The sequence below is a fragment of the Bombyx mandarina genome, chromosome 12 (genome assembly GCF_030267445.1).
Source record: "Bombyx mandarina strain Sakado chromosome 12, ASM3026744v2".
NCBI lineage: Eukaryota > Metazoa > Arthropoda > Insecta > Lepidoptera > Bombycidae > Bombyx > Bombyx mandarina.
The window spans coordinates 2,375,578-2,397,557 of NC_143219.1; the positions used below are offsets into that span (position 1 = coordinate 2,375,578).

Consider the following 21,980-nt stretch of genomic DNA (forward strand, 5'->3'; position numbering starts at 1 on the left):
GGTTTGAAGGGTGGGGCAGCCGTTGTACTGTAAAAACTGAGATCTTAGAACCCGTATCTCAAGGTAGGTGCCGGCATTTACGTTGTAGATGTCTATGGCCATTACCATTTAACATCAGGTGGGCCGTGAGCTCGACCACCCACCTGAGCATTAAAAAAAAAGAACTCATAAAACTGGATATCCAAGTGTTTTATTTATTTAATATAATTCCCGAGCGAATCCTTATGACGTCAGTGCTTAGATAAGCTTTTTAATGTTTTTAGTACGTAGTTTTATGTCTGCATTACCTCGCTAATTGCGGGAGAGTGCGTCATCACTGGCTTTAAGTTTTATTATTTCCTATCTGCCATTAATAAGATTCATCGAAAAGCCTAGTCATAATAATATAGATATAAAATTTTAAGAATTACCCTTATCCGATTTTTCTGATCGTCAGCGGTGCATCGCAACTGCTCAGCCTGGATTCATCATCAGTCACACGCGCCCGAGAATGCTATTTATATATAAAGTAAAATAATTTAAGTATGACAAATTATTTTGCTTGTGTTAAAAGGAAAATCTGTCTGTAGGTAAGTTCTTAATTAACTTATATTTGTTTACGTCATTTGGGGTTTAATATTATAACGTTTTAATACAATATATTTATTTTATATCTCTATCTGGAAAGTTGCGGTTTAGTCTGCACAAATTCAAAGTAATTTTTAAATAAATAGTTTTAATTACTATGAATCAATGCACCTATGGTATCGATAAATCTCTGGCGGCGTCATTTTTCAGTGGTCATTTTTCAAAGCTCATTTTAACTTAGAATGTTGCCATAATTACATAAAATAGAATTATTACAATACAAAATTCACGTTTCTAACGGTCAATATTTTATAACGGCAACTTTATAGTTAAATACAACTTCTATCGGCTAAGCCAGTAGTGTGAAGAAAAAAGTATGCAATCTTCTGTGCCTGGTCCGAAATATAATTAAAAGTACATGTACTTGCTTTTCCAATTATAAAATATGCTGTATGTGGATGTAAGTTTTACAAAATCAAAGATTTTTCATCTTTCGTGAATTTATTCCACTTTTTAACATACAAGTAACAAAATGGAAGTAAGTGTACAAGTAAAGAATACCGCAGAGTACTGCGATAGTTAAAACCTCTGAAATTCTACAAAACGTTTCTCGGACACATGGTTATCAAGTTCGGTGAATACGTCAAAATGATTCAGTTGGTAATTGAGTTGTTGGTAATTTTTATTTTATTTTATTTTACTATAGTTGTAGTTCACTTTAGAGCATAATATCGACGACCTTGTATGTGCTGTACTTTTAATTAAAAAGTGTTGCTCTTATTTTTCATTTCCGAGCCTTCATCGGCTTTTTTTTGTATAAAACAATTTAATCACATGTTACAATTACAGTATCATCTAATAATATATTCCATATAAATATAGAAGGTGCGTCTGAAAGAAATACTTGCTGATGATGGCTGTGTTTACGTTGTTGATGTCCACGGGCTCCGTTAACCACTTAATGCCAGGTGGGGCGTGAGCTCATCCATCCATCTTAGAAATAGAAATAAATAAAGATTAAATTTCACATGCCAATGGAATAATTTCGATACAATCCCAAAGCGATTGAACATTCACCTTTACGATAGTCATAATAATGGGTTACGCAAACGGCATTGCCTTAGCCATGCTATTGCTTCCGTAGGATAACCCACTCTAACCGGCGGCATTTAGGCGGGCTTCGAATAGCCTGGTGGTCATGGCGCCGACGACTGCCGATCCGGCGTCCCGAGGGGAAAGGTGATGGGAGAGATGTAGTCCACACTAATCACTTTACTTTCCCACCTTTGCCTTTTCATGAGTTCTGTCTCATGCGAGGTTCGGACGTGGGTTGTTGAGCGACAGGACGTTTTAGTCAGTTCGACTCCGATTTACCCCCCCCCCCCCCCCCCTCCATCCCCAGTGGAGGGCGGGAGTCCGGCGATTTCCTCCTGACCAAAAAAAAAGCTATGGTATTGCTAGTTGCTTCTTTGCATTGGAGACCACTTAATATGATTTCAATGGAACTTTACGTTGTACACTCTCCAAAAATGAATTCTTCAAAATCTAAATTAAAATCTAGCTAATAGTCTGCTACGACCGTGAGTATATTTTTTATTGTTGTAGAGTCAAATGCATTTCAGTATCGTTTACTGGGAAGCGACTTTGGTGATTTATGAACAGCGTTGAAAGAGATTATTAAACGTGTCCTTGTTAATAGAATCTGTGAGTTAAGTGCGAGTTTTCTAACGTTCTCGATAGCGTTAAAGTTATCTCATATTTGTATGGAATAGGATCGTTTGCCTACGTTTGCCGCTAGGAGTGCTGTTCCAACTGCATACAAAATTGGGTTAACTTTTACGCTATCGAAAACGTTAAGAAACTCGCACTTAGCACACTGTTCTATGAAATGAAGTGTTGCTGCATGTTACGACTGTTCTTAGATTAAGTTTCATTTAATCTATTTGTGAAGTTTCCTTGAATTAGTAAGTTTTTTTTTTTTTTTTTGCTTAGATGGGTGGACGAGCTCACAGCCCACCTGATGTTAAGTGGTTACTGGAGCCCATAGACATCCACAACGTAAATGCGCCACCCACCTTGAGATATAAGTTCTAAGGTCTCCAGTTTAGTTACAACGGCAGCCCCACCATTCAAACCGAAACGCATTACTGCTTCACGGCAGAAATAGGTAGGGTGGTGGTGGCGCGGACTCACAAGAGGTCCTACCACCAGTAATTACGCAAATCATAATTTTGCGGGTTTTCATTTTTATTACACGATGTTATTCCTTCACCGTGGAAGTCAATCGTGAACATTTGTTTAGTACGTATTTTTTTTTTTTTTTTTTTTTTTTTTTTTTTTTTTTTTTTTTTTTTTTTTTTTTTTTTTTTTTTTTTTTTTTATTGCTTAGCTGTGTGGACGAGCTCACAGCCCACCTGATGTTAAGTGGTTACTGGAGCCCATAGACATCTACAACGTAAATGCGCCACACACCTTGAGATATAGTTCTAAGGTCTCAGTATAGTCACAACGGCTGCCCCACCCTTCAAACCGAAACGCATTACTGCTTCACGGCAGAAATAGGCGGGGCGGTGGTACCTACCCGTGCGGACTCACAAGAGGTCCTACCACCAGTAAAAATTTTCATTAGAAAAATTGGTACCAGCCTGAGATTCGAACACCGGTGCATCGCGCTCAACACGAATGCACCGGACGTCTTATCCGTTGGCCACGACGACTTGAAGTTTATTTCTAATGAGTGTTATTAATAATAATATAATTATCGGAAGAATTCGTATCAGTGCTAATACGTGTATATAAAATTATTTTCACGTTTTAATTTGACGTTTATTATTTTCATTTTACTATTTCCAATGTTGCAAATAGCTTGCAGTTTTCGTGGTCAGTTTATGTTTGTGTGTTCAATTTATGCCCCCTGATTTATTCGCCGGATCTTTTCAGATAGCCGCGATTCCGATCCGGTGGTAGATTCAGCGAAGCACTGTTCTTGCTAGAGCTAGTGTTAGCAAATTTTCTCAGGATGAGCCCGTGAGCTCATCTACCTGTTCAGGCGTAGCTGGAATAGCTCCTTAGGCTACCAGTGCATAGGTAGGAGAAAAAAAAAATTATGCCAAATAAAAAAATTGTTGATAGCACCATCTGTCTGCTACATAACCTGTGAAACATTTCATTATAAATTGGGATAGTGCCAGGAGGGAGTAATTTACTATCGGCTCATTCATTATATTGTATCCGCTAATTGGTAGATTTTAATAAGTTTTAAAAAAAAATAAAAACATTGTGTAAAACAAAAATTGAAACGTTAATTTTAGACAGCTTGAGCATTGAATTAACATTATCTTGTCTATTTATTTAACAAAACACTATGACAAATACCATGTTTAGGAATAATTGCGTGCGAGTGCCAAAAATGCCATAATTGATCTGAAAATTAAAAAGTAAGTGATATATTTATATTTTTAAAATAATACCTAAGTGACATAAAAAATATTGGGTTTGAGTATTTTCAAGTTACGAGCAATAAATAATTCGGTTGATTTAGTTCTAGCTTTTGTCAACAGATGTCACTGAAATACAAAAAGGCAATTTCGATTTCATTAAAATATGAAATTTTCATGTTCATGGGAATATGTGAGCTGTGTCTGTTGTTAATATTACTTTTTTATTCTAAATATTTTATAAGTTATCATCTTCGATAGCAGATATCAGTATACCGATTTTTAAAGTATGAGTTTAGTTCAGAAAAATAAATATCTTACTGTACTTAGTTAAAGTTAGTTAGTCAACCATTTTTTATGTTTTAATTGTTATTTAAAATATTGGGTTTGAGTATTTTCAAGTTACGAGCAATAAATAATTCGGTTGATTTAGTTCTAGCTTTTGTCAACAGATGTCACTGAAATACAAAAAGGCAATTTCGATTTCATTAAAATATGAAATTTTCATGTTCATGGGAATATGTGAGCTGTGTCTGTTGTTAATATTACTTTTTTATTCTAAATATTTTATAACTTATCGTTTTCGATAGCATTATATGGTCTTTGAGACCAGGGGTGGGACGCATGATAAAATACCTCCCGTAGTACTCAACGGAACGCCATTGACAAGAGTTTATAAATTTAAATATCTCGGCCATGTGTTGACCCCTGATCTCAAAGATGATGAAGATATTGAACGAGAGCGGAGAGCGTTGTCGGTTAGAGCAAACATGATAGCTCGCAGGTTTGCACGGTGTTCACTTAAAGTCAAGGTCACCCTCTTTAGGGCCTACTGTACTAACTTTTACACGTGCTGCTTGTGGGCTGGATATACTCAAAGATCGTACAACGCTCTCCGTGTTCAATACAATAACGCGTTTAGGGTGTTGGTGGTGCTGCCTCGCTTTTGTAGCGCATCAGGGATGTTTGCAGACGCGCACATAGATTGTTTTTACGCTACCATGCGTAAGAGGTGTGCATCTCTGGTAAACAGAGTGAGGGCCAGCTCCAACAGTATCCTGAGCATGATCGCAAGCAGGCTGGACTGTATATACATGGGTCGCTGTGGTGCCATCTCCCATGGGATGTTACCACAGTAATTCATTGTGATGTAAATATAACTACTAACATAGGTCTAAGTCTTATTAACAATTTATATGAGTCATGGTTACTTGAAATAAAAACATTATTATTATTATTATTATTATCATTATTATAACTGATAATTTGTATAATTAATCGGGTGTTAGGTGTCAGTGTAAAAAAATCCGTAACCAGAATTCTGGCTTTGTTACAAATTGTAACTAAATATTACTAACTAAGCATGTACCTACTTTGACAAATTTTAGAAGCGATAGAAATAAATAGTTTCCACTAAAAAAATCATCGAAGATGAAATTATAGTGCCTAAGGGTCGATTCGACCAAACAAGAGTAAATCTTATTCTTAGAATAACTCGCCAGTTAAATCGAGAGTAAATCAATTTTACGTTTTACCATCTACAATTCTAAGAATAGTGGGTCTATTCGGGAATTGTTACTATACCGCCGTTTTGCACGGAATAACGGAGCTATTCCTAGAATAAAGTAATGGCGTCAGTCAGTCCAACATCTGATTTCTGTCATTTTATAAATATTTATTCTGTTTTAATTTCAAGTCAACGCAATGCACTAAATTATTATTAATAGTCTGGCATTGTATAATGCAACGTTTAAACGAAAAAAGATAAAACCACACGACAAAACTTGACAATTCCCTCAAACAAACAACAAATAAAAATAATACGTTTGACAGCTGGATATCTTACACAACAGCTACTTTTTCACACTAAAATACGGCAAAATCGAGTTGACGTTTTGTATGCTCTTACACTATGCCGTTGTTGTTGCCGTTGTACAACAACATTTATTTGCCGGATTTTATTTTTGTTCACCATTCACTCTGCTATTCGCATATTGTTATTCCTAGCACAAGTATACGTGGAAAAACGACTATGGATTTACTCGAGATTAAAATCATGGAATAGGTTATTCCTCGTATAGTTGAGTCGTCTATTATCAAAGGTGGCAATCTGTGCATTTGGACAAAAATTTTTTATTGATATGACAATACAGATTGATTTGAATATAATCGTCTCCTTCAAAGAATACGGTTCAAAACCTGCATTAAATAAAGGTTAATAGTTAACCTGCTATTTATCTAAGATGTCGTTCCGAAGAGTTTTGTGACTGCCAATGGAATACAAAGTCAATAACTCGTTTTTCTGATTTACCAATCATTGTCCAAAAGTCAGATTGCCGGCTTTGATAATAGTCGACTCAGTTACTCGAGTATAAATTTAAGTTTGGTCGAATCCACCCTTTTTTTTTTTTTTTTTCGGGTAGAGGGCCGAACCTCCTACGAGGTCCCCGCGCAAAAGGGGCGCGCGGGGTATGTGAGACTCAACGATCTGCATGGTGTTGTGAGCAGACCGCGGGCCCAAGGATTTTAGAGCCCACCCACTAAACGACTCCTCTGCACTCTTACACCCGACGTCCGATCCCCTCCGAGGTCAGAACCCGGATGAGGTAGGGGGGCTACCGCGGTCAACACTACAACCAGACGGCGCGGCTCACCCCAAGGACGCCCAGCCGACGGAGCCTTCGAGGCGAATCGAAGGCTCTGAAACGTCGGCCGTCTCGGTACGGCAGCCCGTCGGGCCGCCCAGACGGTGCCGCTGGTGTCCCGGAATACCCCGCTGGACCAGAACCAGCCTGCCGGGTCGGGACGCGATACACCGTCGACCGGTCGCTCTAATCACTCCACGGCAGCGCGCTAGAGTGCTGGTAGCGCGCCGCGCGGCCTCACCCCCTCAGGTCGCCCCTTGACCTTCACCGGGGGGAGGCCGCCACCTACAGGGGCCGGGACGTACGGGCGTATTCCCGCCTCCGGCCCCCGGCTCGACGGCGACGGATCGGTGCGGAAAGGGAAGAGCTCTCCCTCTCTCGCTCCGCCGCCTCCTTCTGCGAGATGGTGGACTCGCAGAAGTCGAGCATCGCCTTCCAGGACGCGTCGCTGCCGAGCATCGTAGCCACGACGCGCGGCAGCGAGAGGTCCTCTCCAATGACCACGACGAGGGCGGCGCGTTGCTCGTCAAATCCAGAGCAACGCGCCAGCGTGTGTTCCGCTGTGTCTTCCTCGTCGCGGTCCGCGCAGTGGTGGCACTGCGCCGTCGGTTCCCTTCCGGCTATTTTGAAAAGATACCGGCCAAAACAACCATGGCCGGTCAACATTTGCGTCAGCCGGAAGGTGAGGCATCCGCGGTCGCGGCCCACCCAGTCCGCGAGAACCGGGCGGACCGCCTCGACGGTACGGAGGCCGGCCGACGGGTCCGCCAAGCGGCGAGACCACGCCTCCAGCACGGACCGCCGAGATTGGAGCCTCCGCGCTCGAACTACTCCTTCGCCGGGGCGCCCTTCCCCCCTAGAACGAAGGTCGCTACGCCACCGGTAATCGGCAGCGAGCGCCTCCGCCTCCAGGTCCCAGGGTGGCGCCCCGGCGAGCAAACACGCCGCCTCGAAGGAGACGGTGCGGTATCCTCGGATCGCCCTGACCGCGATCGCGCGCTGCGGACGTCGCAGCGCGGCGACGTTCTGGCGGGTCAGGGCGTGGCACCATACGGGCGCGCCGTATAGTGCCATCGACCGCACCACCCCCATGTAGAGGCGGCGCGCCACCTGATCGGGACCCCCGACGTTTGGAAGCAGCCGGCTCAAAGAGCCGGCCGTCGCCATCAGTCGAGGGCCCAACTTCTCAAAGTGAGCGCGGAAGTTCCACCGACCATCCAGTTCGAGGCCGAGGTACCGAAGACCGGTCACCCCGACCCCGACGCGGACGCCTCCGATCACGAGGTGGGCACCCAGAGGCGGCGCTCGTCCCGGCCCGTGAAACAACAGGGCCTGGGTTTTGTCGAGCGCCACCTCGAGTCCCAGCCGTCGGATCCTTGTGACGACGTGTGCCACGCCTGCGCACGCCAGACGGGCAGACTCTCGGTAGTCTCTCCCCGGAGCCACGACCAACGTGTCGTCGGCGTAACAAATTACGCTCAGCCCGGGGAGAGGACCCCGTACGACGCCCCGCAGGACCCAGTCGTAGCCGATGTTCCACAGCAGGGGGCCCAGGACAGACCCCTGCGGAACACCGCGCTCGACGGGGAAGCGGTACATCGCCCCACCGTGTCCGATGCACTGGATCGACCTGCCCTCGAGGTAGGAGCCGATCAGTCGGCGGAGGTATGCGGGGACGCCGTGATACTCCAGCGCCCCCGCGATCACCGACCAGGTCGAATCCACCCTAAGTCACATAATTTTTTTTTATTAAGTTTTAGTTTTTTTGTCATTTAATAATCTCATAAATCCACCAGTAATTATAGTTATATTTCTCCAACTCTGTAGTTTAAATTTTATAAATACTGGTTTTTGCGATTGGTCTATAGTTGATTTATTTATATAGCATTAAATGACATCCAACAAAAATAGACATACGATACAAAGCTACCGTGGTGTAGTTGCCAACAAAACACTGAAGACGTTATATTGGTTTCAAACATTACCTAACAATAAAATTTGTATTACTACAATTTACGAGGCGTTCCGTTCATGGAATCTGTTGCCTAAATTCTTTTGGTTTTTTCGCGCGGAATTGTGTTTGAAATTTGAATAAAACAATTTTTTTTGTCCAAATTTGCTTTTTAACAAAAATATTCAAATTAGATAAGAATATTCAAATAAAAATTGAAATTTTGTGTAATTATTAGTGAAAAGTGTGTATTGTGTCATGGTATTGGCTAAAATAAAGAAATTTCAAGGTGGGTGAGTTAGTTAAACGATTTCTAGGTAGCCCATAAAATTGTTTCTGTTCATATTTTATCATCTTCCAATCGTTAGCTTACTTTAAATTGGTTGCTATTTGTTATGAAAATCTTAATATTCATGTGACATAGACTGGTTTTATATTATAAGATTTATGTACAAACAAATCTGATCACAATCGATTTAGTAATTTTAGCGTGATTCTTGGATGAACAAACATACTGTACATGATTGAAGACTTATTGTTACATACAGTGGCAGCATTCCCATCGTTTTTTGGTCCCTTTTGATGAATTCTCAATGCAAAAGTCGATAATACGATAAAGAGTTTTAACGATGAGACACTTCGATAAAGTAGCGACATGATACCAACGTCTCGTTTTTACCATCGCACCGCCCGCCACCGGAGTAGAGTTCATCCATACTACCTGGAGCCACTGCGGTCATCCACAGTGCGTTTCCAGAGATCTTTTTTGCCACGTACCATCCGGCTAAGGAATAGCTCCCCTCCACGGTGTTTCCCGAGCGCTATGACATGTCCTTCTTCAAACGAGGCTTGTGGAGAGTATTAAGCGGTAGGCAGCGGCTTGGTTTTGCCCCTGGCATTGCTGAAGTCCATGGGCGACGGTAACCACTCACCATCAGGTGGGCCGTATGCTCGTCTGCCTACAGAGGCAATAAAAAAAAAAAAGGCACGATAACCCTCATAACGTGGTCGCCGCTAATTCTATACCCGATCTAGGCGACAGGGCAATGCAAAGCCGTCGATGACGGTAGACCCAACCCACTGGGTTTCTCGACGGATCTTCTCAGTGGATTGCGATTCCGATCCGGTGGTAGATTCTGCGAAGCACTGCTCTTGCTAGGGCTAGCGTTGGCAAATTCTCTCAGGCTGAGTTCGTGAGCCCACCTACCCATCCCTTCGACTATCAGCGAATAGGTAGAAAAAAAAAAAACATAATATTAAGACCTCGGAAGCCTAATCGTCGTAGTGTAGCTAATCCTATTTTGCAAATGTTCACTTTTAAATAATAGGTAAATAATAGGTAACGTCAAATTCAGATGTCGTAATTGGTTGATAGCGTAATCGAATTTCTATAAGATTGAAGCCCACTGTGCTTCTCGCCGGATCTAGTGGTAGCTAGTGGGAGCTAGTAGCGTTTCGATCGGGTAGATTCTGCGAAGCACTGCTCTTGTTAGGGCCATTGTTACCGACTTCCTCAGGTTAGAGCCCCGTGAGCTCACCTATTCGCTTTGAGAATCTAGTATAACCCCTCAAGATTACAAGAATAGGTAGGAGAAAAAATAAAATAAAAATAAGATAAAATAACGTGACGTATGATCGTCAATTAACGACAAAGACGTGGCTGTCATGATATTCGATCAATTTGTTATTAAACATTTTTTTTTTCGGTAATAAAAACATCAATTACACTTCGCATTTCGATTAGATAATTTATTATTTGAAACGCAACGCGATAAATTCTTATATAGGTACAGCTGGTTTCTTGGATCTCCGCGTGTCGTAAACATAACAATATCGAGAGGTGAAAGATTACGCGACATTTATCTTTGTAATTAAAGGTCCGTTTTATATAATAAATAAAAGCTTAGGCTGTACGGTGTGTTACCTTCTTGGAAAAGTGGAACTATTACACTAGCACGTGCCTTAAGCTTTGTGACAATACGAACACGTGTTCAGAACCGCGTGTCTGCTCAACAATAATACATTACAACAGAATAGGTACACTAGGTTCCCGATGCTAAATTCTTGAATAGGGCTGTCACGTAGCATATTTACGTATTAAGATGTTTTCTTATTTTTATTTAAGACTATTAGGCAGCGGCTTGGCTCTGCCTCTGGCATTGCTGAAGTCCATGGGCGACGGTAACCACTCACCATCAGGTGGGCCGTATGCTGGTCTGCCTACAAGGGCAATAAAAAAAAATATGCACATCTGCTATGAGCTTCGCTAAATGTTTAACATAAGTTACTTAATTTTGTTACGACGGCTTAACGAAACTTTATGTGGACAACATTCATAATTTCAACTGAATCTGATAAACGAAGTTAGAACACGGATTTATTCAAAGTATCATTACTTTACTTTGGGGTATCTATAGTGTGATACTTACTGAGCATTATACATCGGGGGAATAAGTCCTCGCCGTTGTCTAGACATAGCTTGTAAAGAGGTTTGACGATCGCTGACTCGGTATCCTGTGCGGGTAGGGTGATAAGGGGGGAGATTCCCCTAACGCGAAACGCGTTCTTTGCCCCCGCCTGTCTCGGAGCTCTACCTCATACGAGTCTCGGGAGAACCACGGGAGGTTTTAATCGGCTTAAGTCTACCATTACTCGCTAACAGCCCTTAACACGTGGGCGGAATTCCTGAAATTTTCTACTTGACCCAAAAAAAGAGATATCCGATATTTGAACGTGCCCTTTTTTCTGAATGAAATTTAATTTCAGTAATTATACAGCCTTTTGAGTCAAACATGTTAAAAGTTTTGAGAATGGCAGTCACATACATTATTTTATATATCTATTTAAATAATACAATAGTGAATTTCGAAAATTCTGAAATTTCCTCAAGGATATTTCTATTTTGCTAACCTTTATATGCAGTTTCCATTTACTTTGTAAGCCGGCTTTATCTATACTTCTATACTATATAATAATAATAATATTATAAAGAGGAAAGATTTGTTTGTTTGTTTGTATTGAATAGGCCCCGAAACTACTGAACCGATTTGAAAAATTCTTTCACTGTTTGGAAGCTACACTGTTCCCGAGTGACATGGGCTATAATCTTTTTTGAAAAAATTTGGGATCCTTACTAAAACTCCAATAATGTAACCCAAAGAGTAAAAAATTACATAAAATATTCTTTACATCGCGTGCCCTGCGAAAACTATTGATGATAGAATAAAATAATGTACTACGACTTTGTAGAACACATTCTTATTTACAAAAAGTGACGCGACAGCATATGTCTAACTACTATAGTTATGCCGCAATAACTTTTTTTTGAAACGTTTTATTTTTAAAAATAAAACAACGTCAAATATCGTTGAAATTTTTGTTAAATACCCGAGCTGAGCAGGAGCGGGCGGATAGTAGTCACAATAATAATACACAAAAAATATCGACCAGACAGCGATCGGTCGAAGCTCCAAAAGAAACAATTCTTTTATTCTAAGTTTTCCAGTTCCAGTCGTAGACAGAGCGAGATAGATAGTTTTATCTATATATTAATACGTGAAGCAAAAACTTTGTATCCCCTTATAGAGAATATAGAGAAGAAGTGCACAATGCTAATTTTTTTTTTACATAATGCATAAAAGATACATTAAATCAATAAAGAAAACACTACACACTACATACCATGTATTTGACGCACACACGCATGCATACTATTTATTGTCGAACTTTTGTTCTTGACGTCTGTGGTCAAATTGAGAATAGATTAAATATTGTTTGTCTTTTTAAATATTTTTTATAGTGTAGTCTTGGCGAAATTTGTGATTATAGAAGTATAAAATACAATCATAATAGTGTACAAACTTACAGGCGAAGTAAAATGTCCCTTAGAAATAAGGTGACACTCTACGAAACTTGCATACGCCCCGTCATGACCTATGCAAGTGTAGTGTTCGCTCACGCGGCCCGCACTCACTTAAAATCATTCCAAATCATTCAATCCCGTTTTTGCAGGATAGCTGTCGGAGCCCCGTGGTTCGTCAGGAACGTCGACCTCCATGACGACCTGGACCTAGAGTCCATCAGTAAGTATCTACAGTCGGCGTCGATGCGCCACTTCGATAAAGCGGCACGACATGAGAACCCTCTCATCGTGGCCGCCGGTAACTACATTCCCGATCCTGCGGACAGAATGGAAAGCAGTCGACGTCGCCCAAAACACGTCATCTCGGATCCTCCCGATCCACTAACGGTGCTTTTAGGTACTTCAAGCACCGGTCACCGTTCTCGTCGAACCCGTCGCTTGCGACGAAGGGCTCGACGAGTAAATTAACACTCAGACACAGCCCACTGAGTTTCTCGCCGGATCTTCTCAGTGGGTCGCGTTTCCGATCCGGTGGTAGATTCTGCGAAGCACAGCTCTTGCTAGGGTTCGTGTTAGCAACGTCATCAGGTTTGAGCCCCGTGAGCTCACCTACAAAAGTTAGGGTTACGCTGACATAGCCTCTCAAGGCTCTCAGCTTAGGTAGGAACAAAAAATATATAAAAAAAGTACAAACTTACAATTCCAATTAATTATAGTCGAGTGTCGACTACTGCGGGACCTCTAGTTTCATTAAAACGTCGAGTTTTCGAAAAATAATGTATTAGAAGTTATTGAAATGTCATATAATAAGATATTGATAAATACATATTTAAACATATATTTAAAAGCATTTCCTAATAGAACTGCACGATGGATATTTGTTGAAAAACATTGTTGTGTACAAAGGTTTGTTTGCCGTTGAAAGTTTTTCGAAAACGATTAAAAGTGGTATTTGTTGAATAAGCGTTCTTCAATACACTATCACGACTTTAATATGAATCATATCATTACACTTCTAGGTGAATATGTAATTTTTAATGTAAGAAAGTTGGAGTTTTCTTTACACAATGTTTTAAAATTATTACCGACAAGGTTATAGTGAGCCAACCTTAAAATATAGACATATGCTGTCGCGAACTTATTTACAGTTTTTAAAGGGGAACAATTCTGTCATACATTATTTTAGCGAAACTTTAACTGTTTTACGCAGCGCCCGTAGCAGAAGCTATCAAAAGGAAAAAAATAATCCGATTTTGAAACATTATTTATAAGTGCTCCGCTCGTATTTGTCTCAGCGTGATGTTATGTAGCCTTCCTCAAGAAATAGGCTATCTAACACTGAATGAATTTTTCAAATCGGACCAATAGTTCCTGAGATTAGCGCGTTCAACCAAACAAACAAACGAACTCTTCAGCTTTATCTATACTTCTATACTTCTATACTAATATTATAAAGAGGAAAGATTTGTTTGTTTGTTTGTTTCGAATAGGCTCCGAAACTACTGGACCGATTTGAAAAATTCTTTTTCCATTAGAAGCCGACATTGTCCCTGATGAACATAAGCTACTTTTTTAAATTTTTTTTATTTATTTTTTTGGTTTCATGTGTGTTTTAATGTTTCCGAAGCGAAGCGAGGGCGGGTCGCTAGTAATATTAATAAGTATAGAATTAAGAAATAATATTTACTATCTTAGCTAATAGCTAATAGCTATAAACTAATTTAAAGAGTAATTTCTAGAGGGAACTCCAACTAATTATTATGTATCACGAATTGAACTATCGGAAAACCGTTAAACAAAAAAAGATTGGGGTTAGATCTCATGTCGCACGGCAGGTCGCAGGGCTCACGTTTTGATGTCTAAGGCTCCGACTTGTGGCTTAAGTGGAGGGTGAGATTGTTAACTTTTCTAGTTCGATAAACAAAAATCCGAAAAAGTTGTTTTAATTAATCATGTGTATACTTTTGTGATTTGAACCACGTGAATCCAATCGATGTTTGCGCGCGCATTCCTCCGTGACCAACAGAACCGTCAGAGCAGTACGGCTTCGACACACGAGGCGAGAGCACAGTTCGTTTTGCAGTAATTCAATGAGAAAACCGAACGGAAATAAACAAAAATAAAAAAAATATATAAAGAAGATTAAACAATTTTTTTTTCAAAGATAAGCTTGTCCGTTACTTGTAATGGATAAAGGCCAACAATTCACAGAGTACTTGTTCGCTAAAATGGGGCCCGGCGATCGTGGGCCGAAGACAACAGAAGAACGATCAGCACCATTAGAGCCAACCGGCTGGAGGAAGTGCGTTATCGATAATACTATGCTTGTGGTCACTCTCGTCGGCGTCGTCGCTGGGATTGCATTAGGTGAGTTTTTGCTGTCATTACTAAACGAACTCATAGCTAATCTAATCTTCTATCTTCTATATAAATAAAAATGAATTGCTGTTCGTTAGTCTCGCTAAAACTCGAGAACGGCTGGACCCATTTGGCTAATTTTGTTCTTGAATTATTTGTAGAAGTCCAGAGAAGGTTTAAAAGGTAGATAAATATGAAAATGATCAGAATTATACAAAAGTTTAGGTCTTTTATTTATCGATTGAGGCACTACAAAGTCTGCTGGATCAGCTATTTACTAATAGATACAAAAGCTTGAATATCTTGGAATATTCAGCTATTCCTAGCATTGGCATAATTTTGAATCAATGAGGCAAGACGGTGATACTTTGCGCGTTCATAGCATGATGAATGGTTTGGGATAATCCAAACATATCTTTTAACTTTTCATCAAAACAATATTCATCGCTATTATTTGGAACCATTGCGTCGACACGGTGTGTCGCTTGAGAGTGTGTTAGCAATTCAGTTCTGGAATGAACTCCCTTCCATATTTATTGGTAGCGTATCTTGTAGCGCTGACGATCATGGGTGACTGCGAGAGAAATGAGCACTTATAATAAGGTGGGCATTATAAGAGGTATACTTCTCTGTTGACATGTCACTCGATACGCTTCAGCTCACTGATTGTTGATAATTAAGCTATGTATTCATCAATTCTCTTTGATTCAAATTAAATGCACGAGAGATGAATCAGCAGAATGATCTATTTATGTAGAAATAATTCTAATTTTAGATACAAGTACCATAATCTAAGTTTGTATCACTACATAGTCCCTATGTATGCTTAAATCTTTAAAACTACGCAACGGATTTTGATGCGTTTTATTTTAATAGATAGAGTGATTGAAGAGGAAGATTTATATGTATAATAATTTCCATTAAATAGTGGAGAAATACTGTTATCAATAATAAATTACAGTTCCCTAAGCGAAGCGAGGGCGGATCGCTGGTTTATTTATATGTGGCTTAAATGTAAATAAATTTATTTCTGATTAAGCTTTTAATGATGATCAACTATGCGGGATCATAATGCCACCACTGATAATTTTGTAAGTTTCCTGACCGACATTTTTTTAAAGAATGTTATTCGCTTAACCTGGAAAAAAATGTTTAGATAAAAACATGTGCATATTACAATACCGACAACTGATCCAAAAAACTCAATTTGCTAGTTTTGTTACGCCTAGATATTACGAAGGACTCTTGATTGCAGGGTTCGGTTTGCGGCCCTATCAACTAGGTCCGGACACGTTAGTCCTCATCTCATATCCGGGCGAGCTCTTCATGAGGCTCCTGAAACTCATGATACTTCCGCTGATCATAGCCAGCCTGATCGCCGGCTCCGCAAGTCTTAACGCTAAGATGAGCGGGAGGATCGCAGTGAGAACATTAGTTTATTTCATTTTAACTTCGATGTTCAACGCGTTTCTTGGTATCGTAATGGCGGTCCTGATCCATCCCGGACAGCCGGAACTGAAGGAGGATGCTGTGGTGGCTGCCGGCAGTAAGAAAGATCACAGCATTCTGGATAGCTTGCTGGATATAGGAAGGTATGACACTCAAACGCATTCCATAATACTCTTCAAAAGATTGCCATCAAATTAATTTTAATAAAGAATTGCTAAATATTGTTATTGTATTGCAAGGGTTAACTAGGACACTAGTTTTCGTAAAAAATATTATATTTTTATTTTGAACATTTTTTGTACGTCAACATTAAAAAAACGATCAACAAGTAAATGCATTTGTGAAATAAGCGGTCCTATCGCTAAAAGCAATCTCTTCCAGATAAATTAAAGAAAAAATTTAAAAGATTCAGCGGGTGTGTTGCGGTTTACTATTAATCTTATACCTTTAAACGAGCAATTCTTGTATATATATATATATTGGCACACGTCAGGGATGGCTGAGCGGTAGTTTCGTCATCACTCGTATTCGATTAAACTCAGTTTAGTCAATAAAACTTTTCAATAATAATTATTGAAACTCAACACACACAACTTTCACAATGACAGGATAAAGCGACAGTTTCGTTGCACATACCGACAGACCGACTGACTGACTGACTGACTGTCAGAGACTCACTGCTGAGACGGACGGAATCACTGTCAGACACGAATGCCACGACTCTGTCCCATAGATAGGTTTCCTACTTCAGTGCTCTGTCCACGTACCGCCATTTTATACCGTGGCGTTACGGAGTCTACCCTTCATTTTGTGATATTTATCAAAACAACATTTCAACATTTAAAATAATAAACAAAACCACCGTCTTAATATTACTAAAAGTCGTTATCCACGACAACTAAAAGTCGTTATCCACGACATAGATATAATCTGGATCTCGGAAACGGCTCCAACGATTTTCATAAAATTTAGTTTACAGGGGATTTCGGGGGCGATAAATCGATCTAGCTACGATTTATTTTCAGAAAATGTTGTTTTGTTCGTGTTTTCAATAATCAACTCTTCCCGACATCTATTGGCTATGATAATACCAAAAACGGCGTTATCAAAAAAAAAAGCGAGCGAAGCTCGGTCATCATCTAGTAATACATTATTAAAGAAAGCCTCAATAACCGCTTAGTTCTAGATCAAGAAAAAAAAAGATGTGTGGTGTCGTGGGACACCGGATAGGAAAGAAGTTCCTTATTATAAAAATATTAATTTTGAGTTCTATTCGAGGTATAAAGAAAACAATTATTCGGGTATACATTTTTTATTATGATTTTTTTATTGATAAAAAAAATAAACTACTTTAGAAAGTTATGAACTTTATTTTATTCCGGGAAAATAATAAAAATCTTACGTTACGGACGTTTTTTCCCGGTTAAGGTACCCCTCCACATCGTTCCATAAGGAATTTCGTTCCAAAAAGAAAAAAAATGTACCAAACCCAGAAACTACATATTAAGAATGAATTAAATTGATTTTATAGAAACATATTCCCCGATAACATAGTGCAGGCGGCTTTCCAGCAAGCGCACACGGTGTACGTCGAGGAGACCACGTTGCTTGCCAAGAATTCAACCGAGAATGGCACTGTGCCGACTTTGGTACGAGTCGTGTCTTACAGGTGAGTTTGGTTACAAGCGACAACACAAGCATTTCATATTTTATTCCGATGTACTTTAAATATCTTTTTGGCGTAAGAAATGTAGAATAAGTTAACAGTCTTTTTTGCCACGTACCATCCGGCTATGGAATGAGCTCCCCTCCACGGTGTTTCCCGAGCGCTATGACATGTCCTTCTTAAAACGAGGCTTGTAGAGAGTATTAATCGGTAGGCAGCGGCTTGGCTTTGCCCCTGGCATTGCTGAAGTCCATGGGCGACGGTAACCACTCACCATCAGGTGGGCCGTATGCTCGTCTGCCTACAAGAGCAATAAAAAAATAAATAAGCTCATTCTCGTCGAACCCGTCGTTTTCACAGACACACTGAGTTTCTCGTCGTATCTTCTCAGTGGGTCGCGTTTCCGAGCCCGTGGTAGATCCTGTTAAGCACTGCTCTTGCTAGGGTTAGTGTTAGAAACGACGTCAGGTTTGAGCCCCGTGAGTTCACCTACTAGATATTGTTACGCTGAAATGGTCTCTCAAGACTATCAGCTTAGGTAGAAATAAAAAAAAAGATAGCATAAAGATTAGACATAGTTTTAATAAAGGTGATCTGCACAAAAAAAGCCGTATTGAGGTGTCTTATAGGCTACGAGCTCACTGCAAGTGCACACACAAAAAAATACTATTATCAAATCAATAGGTACACATTATAATAAAGATGGCTTGCTGAAACTGGACTGCGTTACCGAGCGCTGGCCAATACAATTAAAACTGTAACCCCCCAAGTCCTAAGTCGTAAATTGAATGGCTGCATTCACGTCGTGATATAACAACACGCTCTTGAAATTCATTTATTATCAGACAACTTCTACTGGTGGTAGAACGTCTTATGAGTCCGCACGGGTAGGTACCACCAGCCAGCCTATTTCTGCGTTAAGCAGTACTAAAGCGTTTCGGTTTGCCGTTGTAACTATCTTGAGACCTTAGAACTCATATCTCAAGGTGAATGGCGGTATTAACGTTATAGATATCTACGGGCTCCAGTACCACTTAATACCAGGTAGACGAGCTCGTCCACCCAACTATGCAATAAATAAATAAAAATAAAAAAAGACAATTCTATCTTCCGTTAATGCTAATACTTATAATGCTTGTAAAGAAAACCTTTAAAACTCTTAGTTTAAATAAAGATTTTTCTTAGACAGAATCACTAACCTGTCTGTCATTTAGTGAAGAGAGTAGTTCATTTTTGCATAATAAGACTGATTAAAATAGTAAATTAAAAAGAGATTAAAGGCTTTAAATGTTGTTTTCTTAATTATATTACAGAAAACGACACTAAGAATTTTATTGTTAATTCATTCTGGAGTATTCCATATCATTATAAAAATAAAAATAAACATTTAACGCCCTTAATCGATTTTTAAAAGTAATGTTTTAAGCAGTCTTATTATACATATTGTGCAAAGCTGAACTTACTCTTGTCACTGAATGACAGACAGGTGAAACTTATTAATAATCAAAGTACTTAAACTTATAAGTTCTCGTTAGGAACAAGTAAAGGGCAGTATTTGCGTGTGGAATAGCACTCAGTGCTTTCAAGGGCAAATGTCATCAATGTTACTTTATAGTTTATATCAAGGACTATTAATTTCCCTTGGACTATTAATAAATTATAAATGACGATGTACGCCCAGATTAATAGATATTTTAAAATATGATTTAATTAGAGGCAGACCATAGATTTCATTGTTTTGTTTAAAAATATATATTAGGTTTATTTATTGATAGGCTATCAAACAAAAGGTGTTTCAATGAATCCTGTCGATTTAAATTCAAATGACAGTACTGTATGGTATTTTAGTTAAGCTGTAATAATCATTAGTATTGTTATATTACATGCGTATTATAATGTAATTTCTATTTCATAAAATCTTTTATTTTGCTTTAGAATTAAAGCAATTGGTAACATTAATTGGTCATTATTTGAACATTAGTTCATAAACCTAGATCGATTATTAACATCAATTGAGCATGGTATTTCATACCATTGTCGATTTTATTCCCGATTTTTAAAATATGTTTTGATTTTTATGCAAACTTACTCAATGTCATATTCAGTAGTTCCCTTTCAACGATTACATTTCATAACAAAGGAGCTATTTCAATCTAATCCCGTTAGCATAGATAGGTTAGTGTACGCAAATAAGATTCTCTAATATGATTAGGTACCTTGTTGTGTCATATACAGATAGCTCTACATGAGGTGTTTCCTTTACGTCAATATTAAAATAGCTATTTGACATTTTTTTATTGCTTAGATGGGTGGACGAGCTCACGGCCAGCCTGGGGTTAAGTGGCTACCGGAGCTCATAGACATCTACAACGCAAATCCCGCCACCTACCTTGAGAAATCAAATCAAATCAAATAAATAAAAAAAAATTCAACATAAATGAAAGTACATGCTTGTTGAACGTCAAAGAGAACTACCGCCAATTAAAAAAAACTAGCCTCCGTCCTGAGAAGAACTGGCAAGAAACTCAGCGGGCATGTTTTTTCTTTTTTTTAATATTTGTTTATTATTTTTTAGAGTTCTAAGGTATCCGTTTTTACAGTATAACGGCTGCTCCGCCCTTCAAACCGAAAGGCATTATTGCTTCACGGTAGAAATAGGCAGGGTGGTGGTGGTGTCAGAGTAACATATGACGTACTCTTCACGAAAATCGTGCCTTCATAAAGAATATGGTTTTTTTTTGTTTCAAGAGTAAATTTAAAAGAAACAGCAAAGGTTTTGCTAGATACGCTGATGATCCAAACGGATTATTCGGAACTTTTATTCAGTAAAAACAATTTCGCGCCTTCACTATTCCCGGATTGAAAAAAATGCGACCCAATTCCTGTATTTGCGGCTAAAACATACACATTGATAAAAAGGATTCCATTACGTTATTACATTTACAGTACATTATCTAATCGAATATCCTTTGTAAGCCCGTCGTTAAATGGAATGGAGTGTAATAAAAAAATAAAGACCTTATCCTATGCATGCTCTCTCTACGCTAATTCTACAATAGATATATTTTGAAAGGGGGAAAACGTTCAAATATATAAAAAAGTAAATGTATTTCTTTTTTATTAATGATTGGTATCTTTTTATTCAAGACTGATTTAATTAATTTCAAATTTGGCAACTACGTTTCTGTTTCAAATTTCGAATCATAATAGTAAATGTGATTTATAAATTGATTTGACGCACGTAATTGTAATTAAATTACGCTCTATTACAGATCTGGCACAAATACTTTAGGTCTGGTATTCTTCTGCCTGGTTTTCGGAAGTCTTCTCGGATCTTTGGGCGCAAAAGGCCAAGTAGTCATCGATTTCTTTCAAGCGATATTTGAAGTGATCATGAAAATGGTAGCTGGAGTGATGTGGTTCACCCCGTTTGGTGTCAGCAGTATTATAGCTGGGAAGATATTGGGTGTAGCAGATGTGGGTAAGAAGATTGGCTCTTTTCAGTTATCAGATGAGATGAGATGTCTAGATTAAGAATGTTGAGGCTTATGATTATTTATTTGATAAAATACTGATTTAATTTGTGCAGTTTTGTAATGTAGCTTCTGCATGCATATGAATGTATAAATGAGTCGTCTATTATCAAAGGTGGCAATCCGTGCATTTGGACAAAAAAATGTTATTGATATGTCAATACAGATTGATTTGAATATAATCGTCTCCTTCAAAGAATACGGTTCAAAACCTGCATTAAATAAAGGTTAATACTTAACCTGTTATTTATCTAAGATGTCGTTCAGAAGAGTTTTGTGACTGCCAATGGAATACAAAGTCAATAATTCGTTTTTCTGATTTACCAATAATTGTCCAAAAGTCACATTGCCGGCTTTGATACTAGTCGACTCAAATGTAACATTGATTCGCCAATTTGAAGATTTTTACAAAATTGAAGAAGTAGGATAACAGTATGGTTTTAACGGGTATCTGGTCAAAAACTCATTTTATTTTTTGTGTCTTTGTTTGTTTGAACACGAGGGAAAAAACT

The 21,980-nt window shown here is 39.1% G+C and overlaps 1 protein-coding gene across 2 annotated transcripts in view; it reads left to right on the forward strand.

Annotated features, from left to right (window-relative positions):
• The first annotated feature begins 452 nt into the window (after window positions 1-452).
• Eaat2 (Excitatory amino acid transporter 2) overlaps window positions 453-21,980 on the forward strand; it is a 33,232-nt gene continuing 11,704 nt past the window's right edge. Inside the window, exons 1-5 of one of the 2 annotated variants that reach the window (XM_089732071.1) lie at window positions 453-569; window positions 14,674-14,829; window positions 16,076-16,412; window positions 17,801-17,938; window positions 21,208-21,416. In XM_089732071.1, coding sequence (XP_089588197.1) covers window positions 14,691-14,829; window positions 16,076-16,412; window positions 17,801-17,938; window positions 21,208-21,416 — 823 coding nt within the window. In that variant the 5' untranslated portion in view covers window positions 453-569; window positions 14,674-14,690. Of the gene's footprint in view, window positions 570-8,706; window positions 8,890-14,673; window positions 14,830-16,075; window positions 16,413-17,800; window positions 17,939-21,207; window positions 21,417-21,980 lie in introns of those variants that run through there. The other variant, XM_089732070.1, reaches the window with a different exon arrangement.